The 20,000-nt window shown below is 42.9% G+C and overlaps 1 protein-coding gene across 1 annotated transcript; it reads right to left on the bottom strand.

Annotated features, from left to right (window-relative positions):
- Positions 1-1,093: 1,093 nt before the first annotated feature.
- Positions 1,094-12,231, bottom strand: LOC129375695 (mucin-5AC-like). The gene is made up of 3 exons (XM_055054919.1): positions 12,126-12,231; positions 7,277-9,564; positions 1,094-1,174 (listed from the first exon to the last, which is right to left on the bottom strand). Exons 1-3 carry the CDS (start codon positions 12,229-12,231, stop codon positions 1,094-1,096), a joined length of 2,475 nt encoding a protein of 824 aa, XP_054910894.1.
- Positions 12,232-20,000: the final 7,769 nt, after the last annotated feature.

The following is a 20,000-nucleotide window of genomic DNA, read 5'->3' as shown; positions in this document are numbered from 1 at the left end:
TTATTCAAGTTCAAACTCACTGGTTGTCTCAAAACTAATGAGTTACGTAACTATATTCTGGTAAAACATAAATGATAGCAGGAAATATAAATAACTGAAGCATAACTACACAAATAAATGATCTGTTAAAATGAATGCTGAATTTTCAATTATTATAGATGTAGTTATGTTCTCTATCAAGTTAGCAGATTATTTAAATAAAGCAATTTTACCAATATTTCTCATTCACATTGTCTTTGAAATAACCAGAGATCCTATTTAAAATAATAGTTACAGATTATCTAAATTTACCTGCCTGTCTGCCTTATGACTTGAAAGGCATGTTTCAATATAACTCTTTGGATATTGCCATGTGATTGGATCATTTATTTTTTATTTAGAAACCAGTTGAACAATTTTACCAGTTAAAGTGTCTCATTCTATCTTATAATTCTGACAAGAAAAGTGGTATTCACAATGCGGTTTACAATAATATTCAGAACCAATCACTCTTCATTATTCTGAGGCCCAATTTTAATGTCAGCAAGTCTTCTTTGTGTGCCTAAATATGTGATTTAACAAACTAAATATGTGACTGGCAGATTTGAGTATTTAATAGTTGTATTGGTAACCAACTGAACAAGTGTACCTGCTAAAGTTGCTGGTGAGTGATGGTGATCTGACTAAAATGTAATAATAATAATAATAATAATAATAATAATAATGACAATAATAATAAAATGATGACAATAATAATAATAAAAACAGGCCTTGAGACCCACATTAAACCTAGCATTGAAAGAAAATCTGGCATAGGAAGTTATCCAGTGATTATGCAGTTTCTTTAAAAATTGTCATCTCATCGGTTTCTTCCCTTTTAACTCTTCTCAAAGCATGCATCATATTGACTGGATAAATAAATCTCAGAGCACACATATGTTGCTGCAACAGCAACAATTTTATGCAGTCGCAAAGCACACAGGAATGTCAATGAACAATATGATTTATGTGTTTAATGTTCAGTTTGCCTCCCGGTATTGTGGTAAGATTCCTTTATTCTGTCACCATGGCACAAGATTTTGTTTGACAAAAATAGGAACACCACTATTATGACTCAGATGGAGGATAAAGTGGCAATGTCTGGGGTGTGTCCTAGAGGTGGAATAATCACTACGTACATCCCTACCTTCCTGACCTAAACGGATATTTAAACAAGTGATATAAAAAAATATTTTTACAGTTTTCTCAGTTGTTTTGTCAATGGAAGACATATGATGAATAGGAGGAGACAACAATTATACCTAAATTATACCTCTACTCACTGAGTGTCCTTAGCCTCCTTCTCACATCAGGAAAGATTACAGAGCCACCTTGTGGGTAGAAGAGCTCATGCCAGGAAGTGAATGGCCCAGTGACAGGCCAAATGGGAAGGGAGAGAGATAACCTTCTCTTTGCTGAACAAAATGTATAAGTTGGACTTCAGGATTTAGGTGTTGTTTCTCTGCTCAATTTATGAGGTTTATTCTGTTCCGGCCAGGGAAACCCCTAAAACCCAAGTGCACAGAAAAAAGAACTATAGAATTGATGCCCACAGTGATAATCTCAGATCAGCGGTCTAGTGTTTTTCTTCTAACCGCAATTTATCTTTTCTTCTTGCCAATGTAAACAATTATTTCTTTTTTTTTTATCATTTTTTTCTCTGAAGAGTTTTTGTGGCGCTAGTGACTCGTATTTTCGACAGAAGGCAGACAAGAAAGAGGGCGAGAAGAGGGGGAAGACATGCGGCAAAGGTTGCCGGGACCAGGAGTCGAACTCGCGACGCCCGCGTCAAGGACTATGGCCTCCAAACGTGGGGTATTAAATTATTGTGTAATTTTTTTTTTGTATTTTTTGCTACCTGTTATCAGGAACTTCCTTGGAGAAGAGGTTTTTATTACTAATGGGTTTTTAATCCTAGTCTAATAAATGTTATGGACACCCTGATAGGTGCGATAGGTCACGCTTCACCGGTAATATAAGCTGCAGAGTGAAGTGCAGAACGCATCCAAACCTTCAAAGCACCAGTGAAAAATAACAAGCAAAACAATGTTGTAAAAAATGACTTATTCTACAGGGACAGAGAAAAGAAAGAGGGAGAATAAAAAAGCCAAGATAAGGGAATGTTTACATCTCTTGGTAATGTAATGTTTATTAAAAATAAAAAGATTTTGTGCATCAACAATCAAGCTCATTTTAGGTTGAACTGGTCCAGTTCAACAGCCAAACATTTATGCCAATGTCTTTTGTTTTTTTTGTTTTTTTTGTGTATGTTTTTGCTTCCAAACAGCACGTTTGATAACTTTTGATAACAATATTTAAATCTTCTCAATGTTTGACTTTGTCTAGAAAAAATATTTTAACATCTGGCTGCATGGCTTGTGCATGCAGGCTTGGGCAGGCCCTGTCAACATGCATAAGGTGTTCTCACCTTCAGGCCTCTTGCTTGTGACTGCAGCTTTCAGCCAGTCGATGTCACCAGTCAATTTTCTTTGAAGAGTCCCGAATTCAATTACATTCTCAGTCGTCACAATTTAAATTAATTAGGTTGTCAATGGGATATTCACGGAGGTGGTTGGCATACTTTACAAAGCATGACACCCTTTTTCGTCAGCCATATTGAAATTGTGTAAATTGTTTCAAGTGAAATTTGGAAATCATATTTTTATTGGGCCAGATGGGCTGATCCCAGTATTTACGAAAGGGATTGAACATTTCGGTCCACAACAATCTTCAAGGTTTAAAGGTTTAAAATTATATTAAAAAAAATATTTATATTTAAGATTTACATCATTACGATGTTATTTTCTCAAAAAATCATACCTGGAGTTTTGCTTTGATTATTTCATGCATGTTTTAGAAGCCCTTTACTTCCTTCTGACAGAGAATCCATCTCCTACTGTCCCCATTCTCTGCTTCTTCAGACTAGCCATCAGCAATTAGCAAAAACCTGGTGGAACTTTGCATCGCTGAGCTCAATACAAACTACTTCAGTGTAATGCTAGTAAAAGAAAATTGTGAAAGGGTAAATAGAGGAGCAAGGTTAAATGTGGAGATTTAAGCATCTTTAAAGAGATAAAGACCCAAGGCATTAAATTACAAAGTGAAATTTCTTTTATGCCATGTTTGATATTCACCACTTTCATAACAACTGAAAGAAATTTAGTTACTTGATTGTGCTACAAAATTATTATATGTAGCTGGAAAACACATAATACTGCCATGTTAAAGAGCACGGTTTGAAAAACAGAAAATATTACGTGACCTATTAATCTGTTGGTAGGACAATGCCTTGTGCTTATAAGTGGTCTAATGATAATGAGAATGCGGTCAGTTTCAGTATGTACAGTAAGAATTATGTGTAAAAAAACAAGAGCATTGTTGCTGAAGTCATCCTTTTCTGGCAGATGTGGAGCCTGTCTTTTGCATTGGTTTCGGTCTTGGAACTTGAATGTGCATGATTTAAATTTAATGGGTTAGCGATTGTAAATAAAATCAAGTTAGTCTGAATAATTTTCTCCCATTCTTTATTGATAAACCTTTATGTTAAATACATGAGTATTACCAGTTACAAATTGGTCAACTATGAAAAGCACATCCATTTCTGGAACAGGCGTAATAAATAAAATGCTTACAATACATATTTGTTAAAAAATAAATAAATAAAAACTGTACATTAGGTTATATTTTTTAAGAAATAAAATGTAATTTTTGCCTAAATCTATATACAGCTCATTAGATCCTGCAAGAAAGACTTAAGCAAAAAAAAAAATCTTCTGTAAGAAAAATGTGAAAAATTACTGGTATGAATAAATTCTTTTTATGGGATAATAGTATTACTCTTAAATAAGCGTACAAAGAAAAAAAGGGATGAATTTAAAGACCATAATAAATAAGAAGAAAAATAAACTTTACATTGCAATTTAAAGTTAAAAAAAAGCTACTGTAATAACTGCTGTGACCAAAAGAAAACTTATTTTATGACTCCCTGCTGCAGAAGCAGTTGTGGTTGTTGTTTGAGCAGCAGTTGCTGTGGTTGGAGCAGTTGTGGTTGTTGGGGCAGTGGCAGTTGTTGGAGCAGGTGTAGTTGTGGTTGGAGCAGCTGTTGTTGTGGTTGCAGCAGCTGTAGTTGTGGCAGGTGCAGCAGTGGTTGTGGCAGTTGTGGTTGGGGCAGCTGTGTTTGTTGTGGCAGGTGCAGTAGTAGTTGTGGTTGAAGAAGCTGTTGTTGTAGTTGGGGCAGCTGTAGTTGTGGTTGGGGCAGCTGTAGTTGTTGTGGTTGGTGCAGCAGTGGTTGTGGTTGGGCAGTTGTTGTTGTGGTTGAGGCAGCTGTAGTTGTGGTTGAAGCAGTTGTTGTGGTTGGGGCAGCTGTAGTTGTGGTTGAAGCAGTTGTGGTTGGGGCAGCTGTAGTTGTGGTTGGGGCAGCTGTAGTTGTGGTTGAAGCAGTTGTTGTTGTGGTTGGGGCAGCTGTAAATGTGGTTGCGGCAGCTTTGGTTGTTGTGGTTGGGGCAGCTGTAGTTGTGGTTGGGGCAGCTGTAGTTGTGGTTGAAGCAGTTGTTGTGGTTGGGGCAGCTGTAGTTGTGGTTGAAGCAGTTGTGGTTGGGGCAGCTGTAGTTGTGGTTGCGGCAGCTGTGGTTGTTGTGGTTGGTGCAGCAGTGGTTGTGGTCGGGGCAGCTGTAGTTGTGGTTGGGGCAGTTGTGGTTGTTGTGGCAGGTGCAGCAGTAGTTGTGGTTGAAGCAGCAGTTGTTGTAGTTGGGGCAGCTGTAGTTGTAGTTGGTGCAGCAGTGGTTGTGGTTGGGGCAGTTGTTGTTGTGGTTGGGTCAGCTGAGGTTGTTGTGGTTTGTGCAGCAGTGGTTGTGGTTGGAGCAGCTGTTGTTGTGGTTGGGACAGCTGTAGTTGTGGTTGAAGCAGTTGTTGTTGTGGTTGGGGCAGCTGTGGTTGTTGTGGTTGGTGCAGGAGTGGTTGTGGTTGGAGCAGCTGTTGTTGTGGTTGGGGCAGCTGTGGTTGGTGCAGCAGTGGTTGTGATCGGGGCAGCTGTAGTTGTGGTTAGGGCAGCTGTGGTTGCTGTGGTTGGTGCAGCAGTGGTTGTGGTTGAAGCAGCTGTAGTTGTTGTTGGGGCAGCTGTAGTTGTGGTTGGTGCAGGAGTGGTTGTGGTTGGAGCAGCTGTTGTTGTGGTTGGGGCAGCTGTAGTTGTGGTTGAGGCAGTTGTTGTTGTGGTTGGGGCAGTAGTAGTTGTGGTTGGGGAAGCTGTAGTTGTAGTTGGGGCAGCTGTGGTTGTTGTGGTTTGGGGCAGTAGTAGTTGTGGTCGGGGCAGCTGTAGTTGTAGTTGGGGCAGCTGTGGTTGTGGTTGGTGCAGCAGTGGTTGTGGTTAGGGCAGCTGTGGTTGCTGTGGTTGGTGCAGCAGTGGTTGTGGTTGAAGCAGCTGTAGTTGTTGTTGGGGCAGCTGTAGTTGTTGTGGTTGGTGCAGGAGTGGTTGTGGTTGGAGCAGCTGTTGTTGTGGTTGGGGCAGCTGTAGTTGTGGTTGAGGCAGTTGTTGTTGTGGTTGGGGCAGTAGTAGTTGTGGTTGGGGAAGCTGTAGTTGTAGTTGGGGCAGCTGTGGTTGTTGTGGTTGGGGCAGTAGTAGTTGTGGTCGGGGCAGCTGTAGTTGTAGTTGGGGCAGCTGTGGTTGTGGTTGGTGCAGCAGTGGTTGTGGTTGGGGCAGCTGTGGTTGTTGTGGTTGTTGCAGCAGTGGTTGTGGTCGGGGCAGCTGTAGTTGTGGTTGGGGCAGTTGTGGTTGTTGTGGCAGGTGCAGCAGTAGTTGTGGTTGAAGCAGCAGTTGTTGTGGTTGGGGTAGCTGTAGTTGTAGTTGGGGCAGCTGTAGTTGTTGTGGTTGGTGCAGCAGTGGTTGTGGTTGGGGCAGCTGAGGTTGTTGTGGTTTGTGCAGCTGTTGTTGTGGTTGGAGCAGCTGTAGTTGTGGTTGGGGCAGCTGTAGTTGTTGTGGTTGGTGCAGCAGTGGTTGTGGTTGAAGCAACTGTTGTTGTGGTTGGGGCAGCTGTAGTTGTTGTTGTGGCAGGTGCAGCAGTGGTTGTGGCAGTTGTTGTGGTTGGTGCAGCTGTGGTTGTTGTGGCAGGTGCAGTAGTAGTTGTGGTTGAAGCAGCTGTTGTTGTAGTTGGGGCAGCTGTAGTTGTGGTTGGGGCAGTTGTTGTGGTTGGGTCAGCTGAGGTTGTTGTGGTTGGGGCAGCTGTAGTTGTGGTTGAAGCAGTTGTTGTGGTTTGGGTAGCTGTAGTTGTGGTTGAAGCAGCTGTGGTTGTTGTGGCTGGGGGAGCTGTAGTTGTTGTGGTTTGTGCAGCAGTGGTTGTGGTTGGAGCAGCTGTTGTTGTTGTTGGGGCAGCTGTGGTTGTGGTTGAAGCAGTTGTTGTTGTGGTTGGGGCAGCTGTAGTTGTGGTTTCGGCAGCTGTGGTTGTTGTAGTTGGGGCAGGTGTGGTTGTTGTGGTTGGGGGAGCTGTAATTGTTGTGGTTTGTGCAGCAGTGGTTGTGGTTGGGGCAGCTGTAGTTGTGGTTGAAGCAGTTGTTGTGGTTGGGGCAGCTGTAGTTGTGGTTTGTGCAGCAGTGGTTGTGGTTGGAGCAGCTGTTGTTGTGGTTGGGGCAGCTGTAGTTGTGGTTGGGGCAGCTGTTGTTGTGCTTGGGGCAGCTGTAGTTGTGATTGGGGCAGCTGTAGTTGTGGTTGAAGCAGTTGTTGTTGTGGTTGAAGCAGTTGTTGTTGAGGTTGGGGCAGCTGTAGTTGTGGTTGCGGCAGCTGTGGTTGTTGTGGTTGGGGCAGCTGTGGTTGTTGTGGTTGGGGCAGGTGTGGTTGTTGTGGTTGGGGCAGCATTAGTTGTGGTCGGGGCAGCTGTAATTGTGGTTGGGGCAGCTGTGGTTGTTGTGGTTGGGGCAGCTGTAGTTGTGGTTGAAGCAGCTGTGGTTGTTGTGGTTGGGGCAGCTGTAGTTGTGGTTTGTGCAGCAGTGGTTGTGGTTGGAGCAGCTGTTGTTGTGGTTGGGGCAGCTGTAGTTGTGGTTGGGGCAGCTGTTGTGGTTGGGGCAGCTGTAGTTGTGATCGGGGCAGCTGTAGTTGTGGTTGAAGCAGTTGTTGTTGTGGTTGAAGCAGTTGTTGAGGTTGGGGCAGCTGTAGTTGTGGTTGCGGCAGCTGTGGTTGTTGTGGTTGGGGCAGCTGTGGTTGTTGTGGTTGGGGCAGGTGTGGTTGGGGCAGCATTAGTTGTGGTCGGGGCAGCTGTAATTGTGGTTGGGCAGCTGTGGTTGTTGTGGTTGGTGCAGCAGTGGTTGTGGTTGAAGCACCTGTAGTTGTTGGGGCAGCTGTAGTTGTTGTGGTTGGTGCAGCAGTGGTTGTGGTCGGGGCAGCTGTAGTTGTGGTTGGGGCAGTTGTGGTTGTTGTGGCAGGTGCAGCAGTAGTTGTGGTTGAAGCAGCAGTTGTTGTGGTTGGGGCAGCTGTGGTTGTTGTGGTTGTTGCAGCAGTGGTTGTGGTCGGGGCAGCTGTAGTTGTGGTTGGGGCAGTTGTGGTTGTTGTGGCAGGTGCAGCAGTAGTTGTGGTTGAAGCAGCAGTTGTTGTGGTTGGTGCAGCAGTGGTTGTGGTTGGGGCAGCTGAGGTTGTTGTGGTTTGTGCAGCTGTTGTTGTGGTTGGAGCAGCTGTAGTTGTGGTTGGGGCAGCTGTAGTTGTTGTGGTTGGTGCAGCAGTGGTTGTGGTTGAAGCAACTGTTGTTGTGGTTGGGGCAGCTGTGGTTGTTGTGGCAGGTGCAGCAGTGGTTGTGGCAGTTGTTGTGGTTGGTGCAGCTGTGGTTGTTGTGGCAGGTGCAGTAGTAGTTGTGGTTGAAGCAGCTGTTGTTGTAGTTGGGGCAGCTGTAGTTGTGGTTGGGGCAGCTGTAGTTGTTGTGGTTGGTGCAGCAGTGGTTGTGGTTGAAGCAACTGTTGTTGTGGTTGGGGCAGCTGTGGTTGTTGTGGCAGGTGCAGCAGTGGTTGTGGCAGTTGTTGTGGTTGGTGCAGCTGTGGTTGTTGTGGCAGGTGCAGTAGTAGTTGTGGTTGAAGCAGCTGTTGTTGTAGTTGGGGCAGCTGTAGTTGTGGTTGGGGCAGTTGTTGTGGTTGGGTCAGCTGAGGTTGTTGTGGTTGGGGCAGCTGTAGTTGTGGTTGAAGCAGTTGTTGTGGTTTGGGTAGCTGTAGTTGTGGTTGAAGCAGCTGTGGTTGTTGTGGCTGGGGGAGCTGTAGTTGTTGTGGTTTGTGCAGCAGTGGTTGTGGTTGGAGCAGCTGTTGTTGTGGTTGGGGCAGCTGTAGTTGTGGTTGGGGCAGCTGTTGTTGTGGTTGGGGCAGCTGTAGTTGTTTTTGGGGCAGCTGTGGTTGTGGTTGAAGCAGTTGTTGTTGTGGTTGAAGCAGTTGTTGTTGTGGTTGGGGCAGCTGTAGTTGTGGTTTCGGCAGCTGTGGTTGTTGTAGTTGGGGCAGGTGTGGTTGTTGTGGTTGGGGCAGCTGTAATTGTTGTGGTTTGTGCAGCAGTGGTTGTGGTTGGGGCAGCTGTAGTTGTGGTTGAAGCAGTTGTTGTGGTTGGGGCAGCTGTAGTTGTGGTTGCGGCAGCTGTGGTTGTTGTGGTTGGGGCAGGTGTGGTTGTTGTGGTTGGGGCAGCTGTAGTTGTGGTCGGGGCAGCTGTAATTGTGGTTGGGGCAGCTGTGGTTGTTGTGGTTGGTGCAGCAGTGGTTGTGGTTGAAGCAGCTGTAGTTGTTGGGGCAGCTGTAGTTGTGGTTGGTGCAGGAGTGGTTGTGGTTGGAGCAGCTGTTGTTGTGGTTGGGGTAGCTGTAGTTGTGGTTGGGGCAGCTGTAGTTGTTGTGGTTGGTGCAGCAGTGGTTGTGGTTGGGGCAGTTGTTGTTGTGGTTGGGTCAGCTGAGGTTGTTGTGGTTGGGGCAGCTGTAGTTGTGGTTGGGACAGCTGTAGTTGTGGTTGAAGCAGTTGTTGTTGTGGTTGGGGCAGCTGTGGTTGTTGTGATTGGGGCAGCTGTAGTTGTGGTCGGGGCAGCTGTAGTTGTAGTTGGGGCAGCTGTGGTTTTTGTGGTTGGTGCAGCAGTGGTTGTGGTTGAAGCAGCTGTAGTTATTGTTGAAGCAGCTGTAGTTATTGTTGGGGCAGCTGTAGTTGTTGTGGTTGGTGCAGGAGTGGTTGTGGTAGGAGCAGCTGTTGTTGTGGTTGGTGCAGCAGTGGTTGTGGTCGGGGCAGCTGTAGTTGTGGTTGGGGCAGCTGTGGTTGCTATGGTTGGTGCAGTAGTGGTTGTGGTTGAAGCAGCTGTAGTTGTTGTTGGGGCAGCTGAGGTTGTTGTTGTTGGTGCAGCAGTGGTTGTGGTTGAAGCAGCTGTAGTTGTTGTTGGGGCAGCTGAGGTTGTTGTTGTTGGGGCAGCTGAGGTTGTTGTGGTTGGTGCAGCAGTAGTTGTGGTTGGGGCAGTTGTTGTTGTGGTTGGGGCAGCTGTGGTTGGTGCAGCTGTGGTTGTGGTTGAAGCAGCTGTAGTTGTTGTTGGGGCAGCTGAGGTTGTTGTGGTTGGGGCAGCTGTGGTTGTTGTGGTTGGTGCAGTAGTAGTTGTGGTTGGGGCAGTTGTTGTTGTGGTTGGGGCAGCTGAGGTTGTTGTTGTTGGGCAGCTGAGGTTGTTGTGGTTGGGGCAGCTGTGGTTGTTGTGGTTGGTGCAGCAGTAGTTGTGGTTGGGGCAGTTGTTGTTGTGGTTGGGGCAGCTGAGGTTGTTGTGGTTGGGGCAGCTGTAGTTGTGGTTGGGGCAGCTGAGGTTGTTGTGGTTGGGGCAGCTGAGGTTGTTGTGGTTGGTGCAGCAGTAGTTGTGGTTGGGGCAGTTGTTGTTGTGGTTGGGCAGCTGTAGTTGTTGTGGTTGGTGCAGCAGTGGTTGTGGTTGGGGCAGTTGTTGTGTGGTTGGGTCAGCTGAGTTTGTTGTGGTTGGGGCAGCTGTAGTTGTGGTTGGGACAGCTGTAGTTGTGGTTGAAGCAGTTGTTGTTGTGGTTGGGGCAGCTGTGGTTGTTGTGATTGGGGCAGCTGTAGTTGTGGTCGGGGCAGCTGTAGTTGTAGTTGGGGCAGCTGTGGTTTTTGTGGTTGGTGCAGCAGTGGTTGTGGTTGAAGCAGCTGTAGTTATTGTTGAAGCAGCTGTAGTTATTGTTGGGGCAGCTGTAGTTGTTGTGGTTGGTGCAGGAGTGGTTGTGGTAGGAGCAGCTGTTGTTGTGGTTGAAGCAGTGGTTGTGGTCGGGGCAGCTGTAGTTGTGGTTGGGGCAGCTGTGGTTGCTATGGTTGGTGCAGCAGTGGTTGTGGTTGAAGCAGCTGTAGTTGTTGTTGGGGCAGCTGAGGTTGTTGTTGTTGGTGCAGCAGTGGTTGTGGTTGAAGCAGCTGTAGTTGTTGTTGGGGCAGCTGAGGTTGTTGTTGTTGGGGCAGCTGAGGTTGTTGTGGTTGGTGCAGCAGTAGTTGTGGTTGGGGCAGTTGTTGTTGTGGTTGGGGCAGCTGTGGTTGGTGCAGCTGTGGTTGTGGTTGAAGCAGCTGTAGTTGTTGTTGGGGCAGCTGAGGTTGTTGTGGTTGGGGCAGCTGTGGTTGTTGTGGTTGGTGCAGTAGTAGTTGTGGTTGGCTTAGTTGTTGTGGTTGGGGCAGCTGAGGTTGTTGTGGTTGGGGCAGCTGAGGTTGTTGTGGTTGGTGCAGCAGTAGTTGTGGTTGGGGCAGTTGTTGTTGTGGTTGGGGCAGCTGAGGTTGTTGTGGTTGGGGCAGCTGTAGTTGTGGTTGGGGCAGCTGAGGTTGTTGTTGTGGTTGGGGCAGCTGTAGTTGTGGTCGGGGCAGCTGTAATTGTGGTTGGTGCAGCAGCGGTTGTGGTTGGAATTGTTGTAGTTGTTGTGGCAGCAGCTCTTGTTGTGGTTGGGGGAAATGTTGTTGTGGTAGGAGAAGCAGTTGTCGTAGTTGGAGCTGCTGTTGTGGTTGGCACAGCAGTGGTTGTAGTGGTTGTTGCAGCAATGGTTGTAGTTGGTGCAGCAGTTGTTGTGGCTGGGCCAGCGGTAGTTGTTGGAGCCACAGTGGTTGTTGTTGTTGTTGGCACAGCAGTGGTTGTTGTTGGAGCAATGGTTGTTGTGGTTGTAGAAACAGTGGTTGTTGTTGGGGCAGGTGTTGTTGGAGCAGCTGTTGTGGTTACAGCAGCTGTTGTCGTTGGCACAGCTGTGGTTGTTGTTGGGGTAGGTGTTGTTGTAGGAGCAACAGATGTTGTGGTCGGCACAACATTGATCGTTATGCTTGTTTGCCCCTTTGTCTTCATTGCTATAGCTATGACAAAAAATTATTTGTGCATGTTATTTTTCTTTTTGTTAGCTTCTCACATTGTTGTGACATGTTTTCACTTACCAGCAACCAGAATGAATATCCAAATACTCTTCATTATGATCCTGTATTATAAGTTCTGTTTAAGAAATAACACATTTGTTAGCTTTGCATTTTAAAACCTTCAATTCTCCTTTTTTAGACATTTTTTCTTATATATTTTCTTTCCTTTATCTGGTATCAGACCATTTAACCCTTTAACTGTCACCCTGAAATCTCTTAAATGTAATCCAAAGGTTTAATGAGGATTCCATTGTCATAACAGTTAAGGATTCAAAGATTACAAATTAGTTTTTTTCCCCTTTGTTTAATGTGCCTTTTCGTATTGCATTCTTTATCCCTTTTTCCTTCAATGTTTTTGAAAGTAAAAGAAAGAGTATTTCCAATGCTCAATAATAAACTGTAACAGAATAGCATTTTGATGTTACATAAGTCTTCTGTCAACTCAGCATAATTCTTATCAATTCACTTGTGTGGTAGTTTCAGAACTTATGTCATCATGATACATTTTCAATAAAAACAGACCTAGTTCTTATGAAGACACCCAGTATATAATCAAATAAATCCAAGACCATTTGAAATTCAATTACCCTATCTTTATTTTAAGGTTGTCAAATTTAAATTGTTATGCTACCTGAGCGTCACCATTTTGTTTTAAAAGACATTAATCTATACAATATAGTCTCCAGTGCTTTATTTTTATAATAACAGAATTACAGTAAAAACATATGAATGTGACTGAAATTATTTAGTAAAGCAACACTTACAGGTTCTGTCGAATGAGTTCTCTTCACTTTGACACTGTTCGCTGAATGACTGGTACTGCTTACTGGTGTAGTGGAGAGCTTTATATTCATCAAGCGCACGTAGCATGGATTCAGGTGCACGCAAAGATGAAAATTAGTAATTCTGTGAACAATACTTTATTGTAGGTGTGGCTACCTGTGACATATTTCTGTCTTTAATTTGGATATGTGCGTGTGTGTGAAAGGTGCCTGAGGTAAGCTTGTTGAACAGGATTTATTTTCCTGTTACATATGTGAACATAGTGTTAAATTTAGGATTGTGTTCCTGCTTTCTAATAAAAGTCCTTTCCACATATAGCTATATAATTTTATTTTTCTAGAAAATAGATATTAAGCCTAACTAAATTTTCTTAATATTTTTGCCTAAAACTTAACTGAATCAAAGAACATTGAATATTTTTTATTGTTTTTAATTAGAAATTCAATAAAAAATATAACAAATATGTTAGGTAATATTTTTGATATTGCATTTGAAGGTGGAGGAAGACATTATATTTTGTTGTCAAAACTAAAGAAGTTTAAATAATTTTATTTATTATTGTTAGAATAAACAGAAAACAGCTTAAAAAAGTAAATGTGTTTTACTCCACTAGTTATAAGTCTGCCAGTTGTACTTTTTTGGAGACTGATGTCTTACAGTGTGATGATGCCTCATTGTCCTGGAATGTAAAATGTCTGACGCAAATCACCAAACTCTGACATCAAGAAATATCCTCTGTATGACCAAGTCATGTTTGTCTATGTAAATTTAGACCTCTGACCTGATCTTATTGTTATTAATTTGAACATTCATATGTGATGAAAACAAAAGATGTTTTAACCCCTTAACTGTCACCCTAAGAACACTTACAAGTAAGCCAATGGGTACATGAGGACCCATTGTCCTGAGATGCCCATTTCCTCTTGTCCATTGTTTGCAGAGGCTATGATTTGTCCTTTTCTTACTCTGAACCAGACTTTTTTCTAGATTTCTTCCGCTAGTGAGTCACGCTTGAGAAAATGTGAAAAAAAACCAGCATATTTTGTGCTTTGTTGTAGCTGTTGTCGTGGCAGCAGCTGTTGTTAATACATAAAACATAATTAAAAATATTTAATTATGTTTAGATAATTAAAAGTTCATATTGCTTTAATTAAATTTAGATAACACCACTGGAGACTCAGTAAAGTGCTCTTTGAACTACTTGTTTTGTCTTTGCATCTAGTAATACAACAAATAGTCTAAAATTATAATTACAGTCAAAGGAGAGCATTAGAAATGTTTATTTCATGACTCAGAAAGTTTCTCAGGAACACCCTTGGAGTGACACGTCCAGTATGTGGACTTCTTTGTTTTGTATTGGTACAAATAGAGTTCACCCTATAACTGAACGTCATCACTTGTCCAGTTTTTACATCAGAGTCAATAAAACTGTCATGCAAGTTCGAAATAGCCTGTTTCTTGATTTTAAAATGAATCTGTGCAAGGGTCCAGCATTACAAAACAAATTTTCTATTGTATTTAATAATCAAATACGTTGTTAAGGCTGTTTGTTAAATATAGTATATTTATATATATTTTTGTAGTATTTTATCTAAGTAGTTTGAAAAAAAAATTGGTTTATTATTATGATACTAAAATTATGATAAATTATTATTACATTCATTATTAAGGCAGTAATTTTACCATTTTACTGAAATGGTAAAATTACATACTGCCCCCCATTTTATAACAGACAATTTTTTTTTTTAATTTTCTAAAATTTTAAAAAGATTTTAAAATATTAGAAAATGATAACTATAAATAGAGAGAAACACTTAATTATATCACAGACAATGTGATATTTAATGTGAACATTTGACAAGTAAACCTAGAAATAGTAAATAGATTAAATGTAGTTTAATGACTTGAAGGACATAATTAAGTGTTGAAAGAATATTATCAGTGTTTTTTACGTCTTTTTTCTTGAGGCTTACATAAGTTTTCTTCCATTCTATTATGCCACAAATAACTTTACTTTTATTGATACTTGCTAAAACTCCCATTGTGTCTGCACTAACAAAAGCTTGGTTTAATAACAGCACCTGACATAGGAGATGTCTGAGAAAAGTACAAGAACATCTCAAATAGTTGGGTGTGTCTTTTACTTTGAAATGTTTATCCTGCCTTTCTTAAATGTCACTAACTATTGTTAAGAAAGGTTATTAAAAATGTTCCTTTATTCAGAAAGGAAATAGTCTGATTATAATTACTTGTTTAGACTTCATTATGACTCGGCAATCTGCAAAATAACCCTTTAAAGTTAGATAATTGTAATTACTTAAAGTTGTTATTTGCATTTAAAAGTGTATACATAAATTGATAGAGGATTACAATTAGAATCAGTAGAATCATAGTTAATTAATTTCAGTTACAGGCCTTTCTGTACAGCTGCATAGTGATGCATATCAACTGCAGGATACATTCAACTTGCGCCTTCATTCTTAAATCCTCTTGATAAAACACAGTGCTCCAGCAGCAGTAATCATTAGGTTACGACAAGTTCTGACAAATGGAATATATGGTGTCATCTATATATAAATAAAAGCTTAAAACTAAATCACATGAAATACATGAAATATAATTTGCTTGACGTGAGTCTTTAATTTTTTTTTTTTGCTTTTCGTTTGTCCAAAAAGGAAGGACTGACATAGCGATTGTACAACTATACAAAATAGATCAAAGCACAGGTGTGAGTAATGTGTGAGGATGTGTCCTCTTTTAATGTGTTTCTCCCAACCTCTGTAAAAATGACAGGAAACCTGTTGTGAGACAAGGTTATTTAAATATTTTCCTTTCATTTTGAAGACCTCTGTTTTTTGTGCCTGACAGTGTGATAGTTAAGAGCCAAAACACATTGCACATAACATTAATAACCTCTATAGTCAAATGCTGGGTACTTCACTTAAACTTATTTTTCCTAGATAATATCACTTGGAAACCCCCAATTCACAAAGATTCTCATGCTTCACTCCCATCTTAGCCTAAAAATCCCTGCCAAGGAGTCCCTGTAGGGCTGAAACAATTCCTCGAGTGATTTGAGTACCTTGATTATTAAAATTCCTTGAGGAAATTCTATGTGCCTCGAAGCTTCGTTAAATTATATATAATTTAGCGCAGTGTTCTGGCCGAGTTATTACTTGCGGTGCGCGAAGCTTTCACTTCTGTCCGAGTTGTTGACGAAGGCTAAGTGTTGGCAGCATAAAGTCCAGTTTTCAAGTTCGGCCTGAGAGGATTTTAGTGATATTTTTTGTTTTTCGGGAACCAATAAACATCCTTAAAATAACTGGCACTATGCCTGAAGTATGCCTGTGGTGGATAGGAGGGTCACCCTGTAACCTTAATGGTGAACCTAAGGGTTCACAGCTAGAAAGGAAGAGACCAGTATATTATGATCAGTTTCTAAAACTACGTATATTATGATCATCCCACTCAGTTCAAGTTTGTCCAACTCAGTTTATTGTGTTCTTCCAGCTCATTTTAATTGTGATCATTCAACTAAATTCAATAAGTTCATTCAATTCAATTTGCTAAATTTATCCAACTCAATTTATTATGATCATCCAACTCGATTCATAAAGTTTATCCAGCTCAATTTATAAAGTTTTCTTAACTAAATTTATTAAGTGAGTTCAAAATGTAAGTCAGTCTTACTCAAATCATTCAGCTCAAATAAAGAAATAACTAATAAAGAATCTTTTTTGTGGCTCATTCAGCTTTTATTTGGGAGTTGTTACACAGGAAAGGGAGATAGCATGCAGCAAAGGTCATCAGGATGGGAATCAAACCTGCAATAGCAGTGCCGAAGACTATGGCCTCATTATGTGAGTTGTGCTTTACCTCCGCGCCACCACAACACCAAGATCAGTGCAGAATCTCGATGATGATGTATAAGGTGCTGTGGACGTTCAGATCTTCAGGGGAATAAGGCTGTTGCCCATGTCCCCCAAATCAGTAATAATGTTGATGTCAAGGCTGAACAAATATTTGCTATCCACTATTTTGCATTTTTTCTTCACTGTAGTATTTGTGGTTGCATAATTGTAAAGTCACAGTGGTTGATTAAATCCGTGAACACCCACTGAAGGGCCAGGGATCAAATGCACGGCCAGCCACTGGAAAAGATTAACCACTGTTTTGTCACTTAATTCTGAAATCAAACAAATCAATTTTTTTATTAATAAATGCTAAATTATGATAATTTATTGAAATATTTAAAGAAGAGGGAAAAAACCAGAGTATACATGCTGGATATCTATCACATATATTCTGCACCCACTGAAAAAATAAATATTAAATTAAAAATAATAACATTTTTTACAAAAAATATATATAATCTCCCATATTGTAGTGTATTTGAAAAATTTTAAGTCTTAAGACCAAAGAAATAATAATATTTATGTTGCATTTGAAGTTCACAATTAAATTAATAAATTACAAAATATTAGTTCACAGAAATAAACATGTTTCATGTAATTTAGAAAATATATTCAAGAGTAAGAGGTTTATATGAAGACAAGCATAAGTCCAGTTTTAATTCATCATAACTACTGAAAAAAAAGCTATGACCAAGAAGACACTGGATTTGTTGTGAACTGCATTGGAGGTTGTTGTAGTTGTTGAAACCGTGCTTGTAGTAGTTGTGGTTGTGGCAGCTGTGGTTGTTGGTGCAGGCGACGTTGTAGTTGGTGCAGTTGTGGTTGTTGTTGGTGCAGTCATCGTAGTTGGCGTAGCTGTGATTGTAGTTGGTGCAGTTGTGGTTGTTGTTGCAGCTGTGGTTGTTGTTGGAGCAACTGTGGTTGTTGGTGGTGCAGTCGTCGTAGTTGGTGCAGCTGTTGTAGTTGGTGCAGTTGTGGTTGTTGTAGGTATGGCGATGGTTGTTGTTGCAGCTGTGGTTGTTGTTGGAGCAACTGTGGTTGTGGTTGTTGCAGCTGTGGTTGTTGTTGGAGATGCTGTCGTTGGTACAGCAGTGGTCGTTGTTGGAGCTGTGGTGGTTGTTGGAGCAGCTGTGGTTGTTGTTGGTGCAAGAGTGGTTGTGGTTGGTGCAGTGGTGGTTGTTGTTGGTACAGCGGTGGTTGTTGTTGGTGTAGCTGTCGTTGGCGTAGCTGTGGTTGTAGTTGGTGCAGTTGTGGTTGTTGTTGGTGCAGGAGTGGTTGTTGTCAGAGCAGTTGTGGTTGTTGTTGGTACAACGGTGGTTGTTGTTAGTGCAGCTGTGGTTGTTGGTGCAGTCGTTGTTATGATTGGCAAAGCTTTGGTTGTTGTTGGTGCATTTGTTGTTGTAGTTGGTGCCGCTGTGGTTATTGGTGCAGTTGTTGTTGTTGCAGTTGTGCTTGTTGTTGGAACAGCTGTAATTGTTGTTGGAACAGCTGTGGTTGTTGTTGTTGAAGTTATTGTTGTAGTTAGCACAGCTGTGGTTGTTGGAGAAGTTGTGGTTGTTGTTGGTGCAGCTGTGGTTGTTGTTGGTGCAGTTGTTGGAACAGCTGTGGTTGTAGGAACAGCTGTGGTTGTTGTTGGTGCAGTTGTTGTTGTAGATTGCGCAGCTGTGGTTGTTGGTGCAGCTGTGGTTGTTGTTGGTGCGGTGGTTGTAGTTGGCGCAGCTGTGGTTGTTGTTGGTTCAGCTGTGGTTGTTGTTGGAGCAACTGTGGTTGTTGTTGGTGCAGGAGTGGTTGTTGTTGGTACAGCGGTGGTTGTTGTTGGTGAAACTGTGGTTGTTGTTGGTGCACTTGTGGTTGTCGTTGGTGCAGCTGTGGTTGTTGGTACAGCGGGGGTTGTTGTTGGTGCAGCTGTAAATGTTGGTGCAGCTGTAGTTGTTGGTACAGCTGTGGTTGTTGTTGGTGCAACTGTGGTTATAGTTGGTGCAGTCATTGTTGTAGTTGGTGCAGCTATGGTTGTTGTTGGTGCAGGAGTGTTTTTTGTTGGTGCAGGTGTTGTTGTTGCTGCATTTGTGGTTGTTGTTGGAACAGCTGTGGTTGTTGTTGGTGCAGTTGTTGTTGTAGTTGATGCCACTGTGGTTGTTGTTAGTGCAGCTGTGGTTGTTGGTGCAGCTGTGGTTGTTTGTACAGTGGTGGTTGTTGCTGCAACTGTCGTTGTTGGTGCAGTCGTTGTAGTTGGCGCAGCTATGGATGTTGTTGGTGCACCTGTTGATGTTGTTGGTGCAGTTGTGGTTGTTGTTGAAACAGCTGTTGTTGTTGGTGCAGTTGTTGTTGTAGTTGGTGCAGCTGTGGTTGCTGGTGTAGTTGTTGTTGTAGGTGGCGATGCTGTGGTTGTTGTTGGTGCAGCTGTGGTTTTGTTGGTGCAGCCATGGTTGTTGTTGGTGCAGTTGTGGTTGTTGGTACAGCGCTGGTTGTTGTTGGTGCAACTGTGGTTGTTGTTGGTGCAGTCATTGTTGTAGTTGGCGCAGCTGTGGTTGTTGTTGGAACAGCTGTGGTTGTTGTTGTTGCAGCTGTTGTTGTTGGGACAGCTGTGGTTGTTGTTGGTGCAGTCGTTGTAGTTGGTGCAGCAGTGGTTGTTGTTGGTGCAACTGTGGTTGTTGGTGGTGCAGTTGTTTTAGTTGGCACAGCTGTGGTTGTTATTGGTAGAGCAGTGGTTGTTGTTGGTGCAACTGTGGTTGTTGTTGGTGCAGTCGTTGTAGTTGGTGCAGCTGTGGTTGTTATTGGTTCAGCTGTTGTTGTTGTTGGTACAGCGCTGGTTGTTGTTGGTGACACTGTGGTTGTTGTTGGTGCAGTCATTGTAGATGGTGCAACTGTAGTTGTTGTTGGTGCTGACGTTGTAGTTGGTGCAGCTGTGGTTGTTGTTGTTGCAGCTGTTGTTGTTGTTGGGACAGCTGTGGTTGTTGTTGGTTCAGCTGTGGTTGTTGTTGGTGCAGTCGTTGTAGTTGGCGCAGCTGTGGTTGTTGTTGGAGCAACTGTGGTTGTGGTTGGTTCAACTGTGGTTGTTGGAGCAACTGTGGTTGTTGTTGGTGCAGGAGTTGTTGTTGGTTCAGCTGTGGTTGTTGTTGGTGCAGTCGTTGTAGTTGGTGCAGCTGTGGTTGTTGTTGGTTCAGCTATGGTTGATGTTGGTACAACTGTGGTTGTTGCAGCAGTGGTTGTTGTTGGTGCAGCTGTGGTTGTTGTAGGAACAGCTGTGGTTGTTGGTGCAGCTGTGGTTGTTGTTGGTGCAGCTGTGGTTGTTGTTTGTACAGCAGTGGTTGTTGTTGGTGCAGCTGTGGTTGTTGTTGGAGCAACTGTTGTTGTTGTTGGTGCTGGAGTGGTTGTTGTTGGAGCTACTGTGGTTGTTGTTGGTGCAGGAGTGGTTGTTGTTGGTGCAGCTGTGGTTGTTGTTGGTACAGCAGTGGTTGTTGTTGGTGCAGCTGTGGTTGTTGTTGGTGCAGCAGTTGTAGTCACCGCAGCTGTGGTTGTTGTTGGTGCAGTCGTTGTAGTTGGTGCAGCTGTGGTTGTTGTTGGTTCAGCTGTGGTTGTTGTTGGAGCAACTGTGGTGTTTGTTGGTGCAGGAGTGGTTGTTGTTGGTGCAGCTGTGGTTGTTGTTGGTGCAGCTGTTGTTGTGGTTGGTGCAGCTGTGGTTGTTGTTGGAACAGCTGTGGTTGTTGTTGGTGCAGTTGTGGTTGTTGTTGGAACAGCTGTGGTTGTTGTTGGTGCAGCAGTTGTAGTTAGCGCAGCTGTGGTTGTTGTTGGTGCAGTCGTTGTAGTTGGTGCAAATGTGGTTGTTGTTGGTGCAGCTGTGGTTGTTGTTGGAGCAGCTGTGGTTGTTGGTGCTGGAGTGGTTGTTGTTGGTGCAGCTGTGGTTGTTGTTGCTGCAGTTGTGGTTGTTGTTGGTACAGCAGT

The sequence above is a fragment of the Poeciliopsis prolifica genome, unplaced genomic scaffold (genome assembly GCF_027474105.1).
Source record: "Poeciliopsis prolifica strain line A6 unplaced genomic scaffold, Auburn_PproV2 SCAFFOLD041, whole genome shotgun sequence".
Taxonomy (NCBI): Eukaryota; Metazoa; Chordata; class Actinopteri; order Cyprinodontiformes; family Poeciliidae; genus Poeciliopsis; species Poeciliopsis prolifica.
This window is presented reverse-complemented; position numbering and strand designations above follow the sequence as displayed.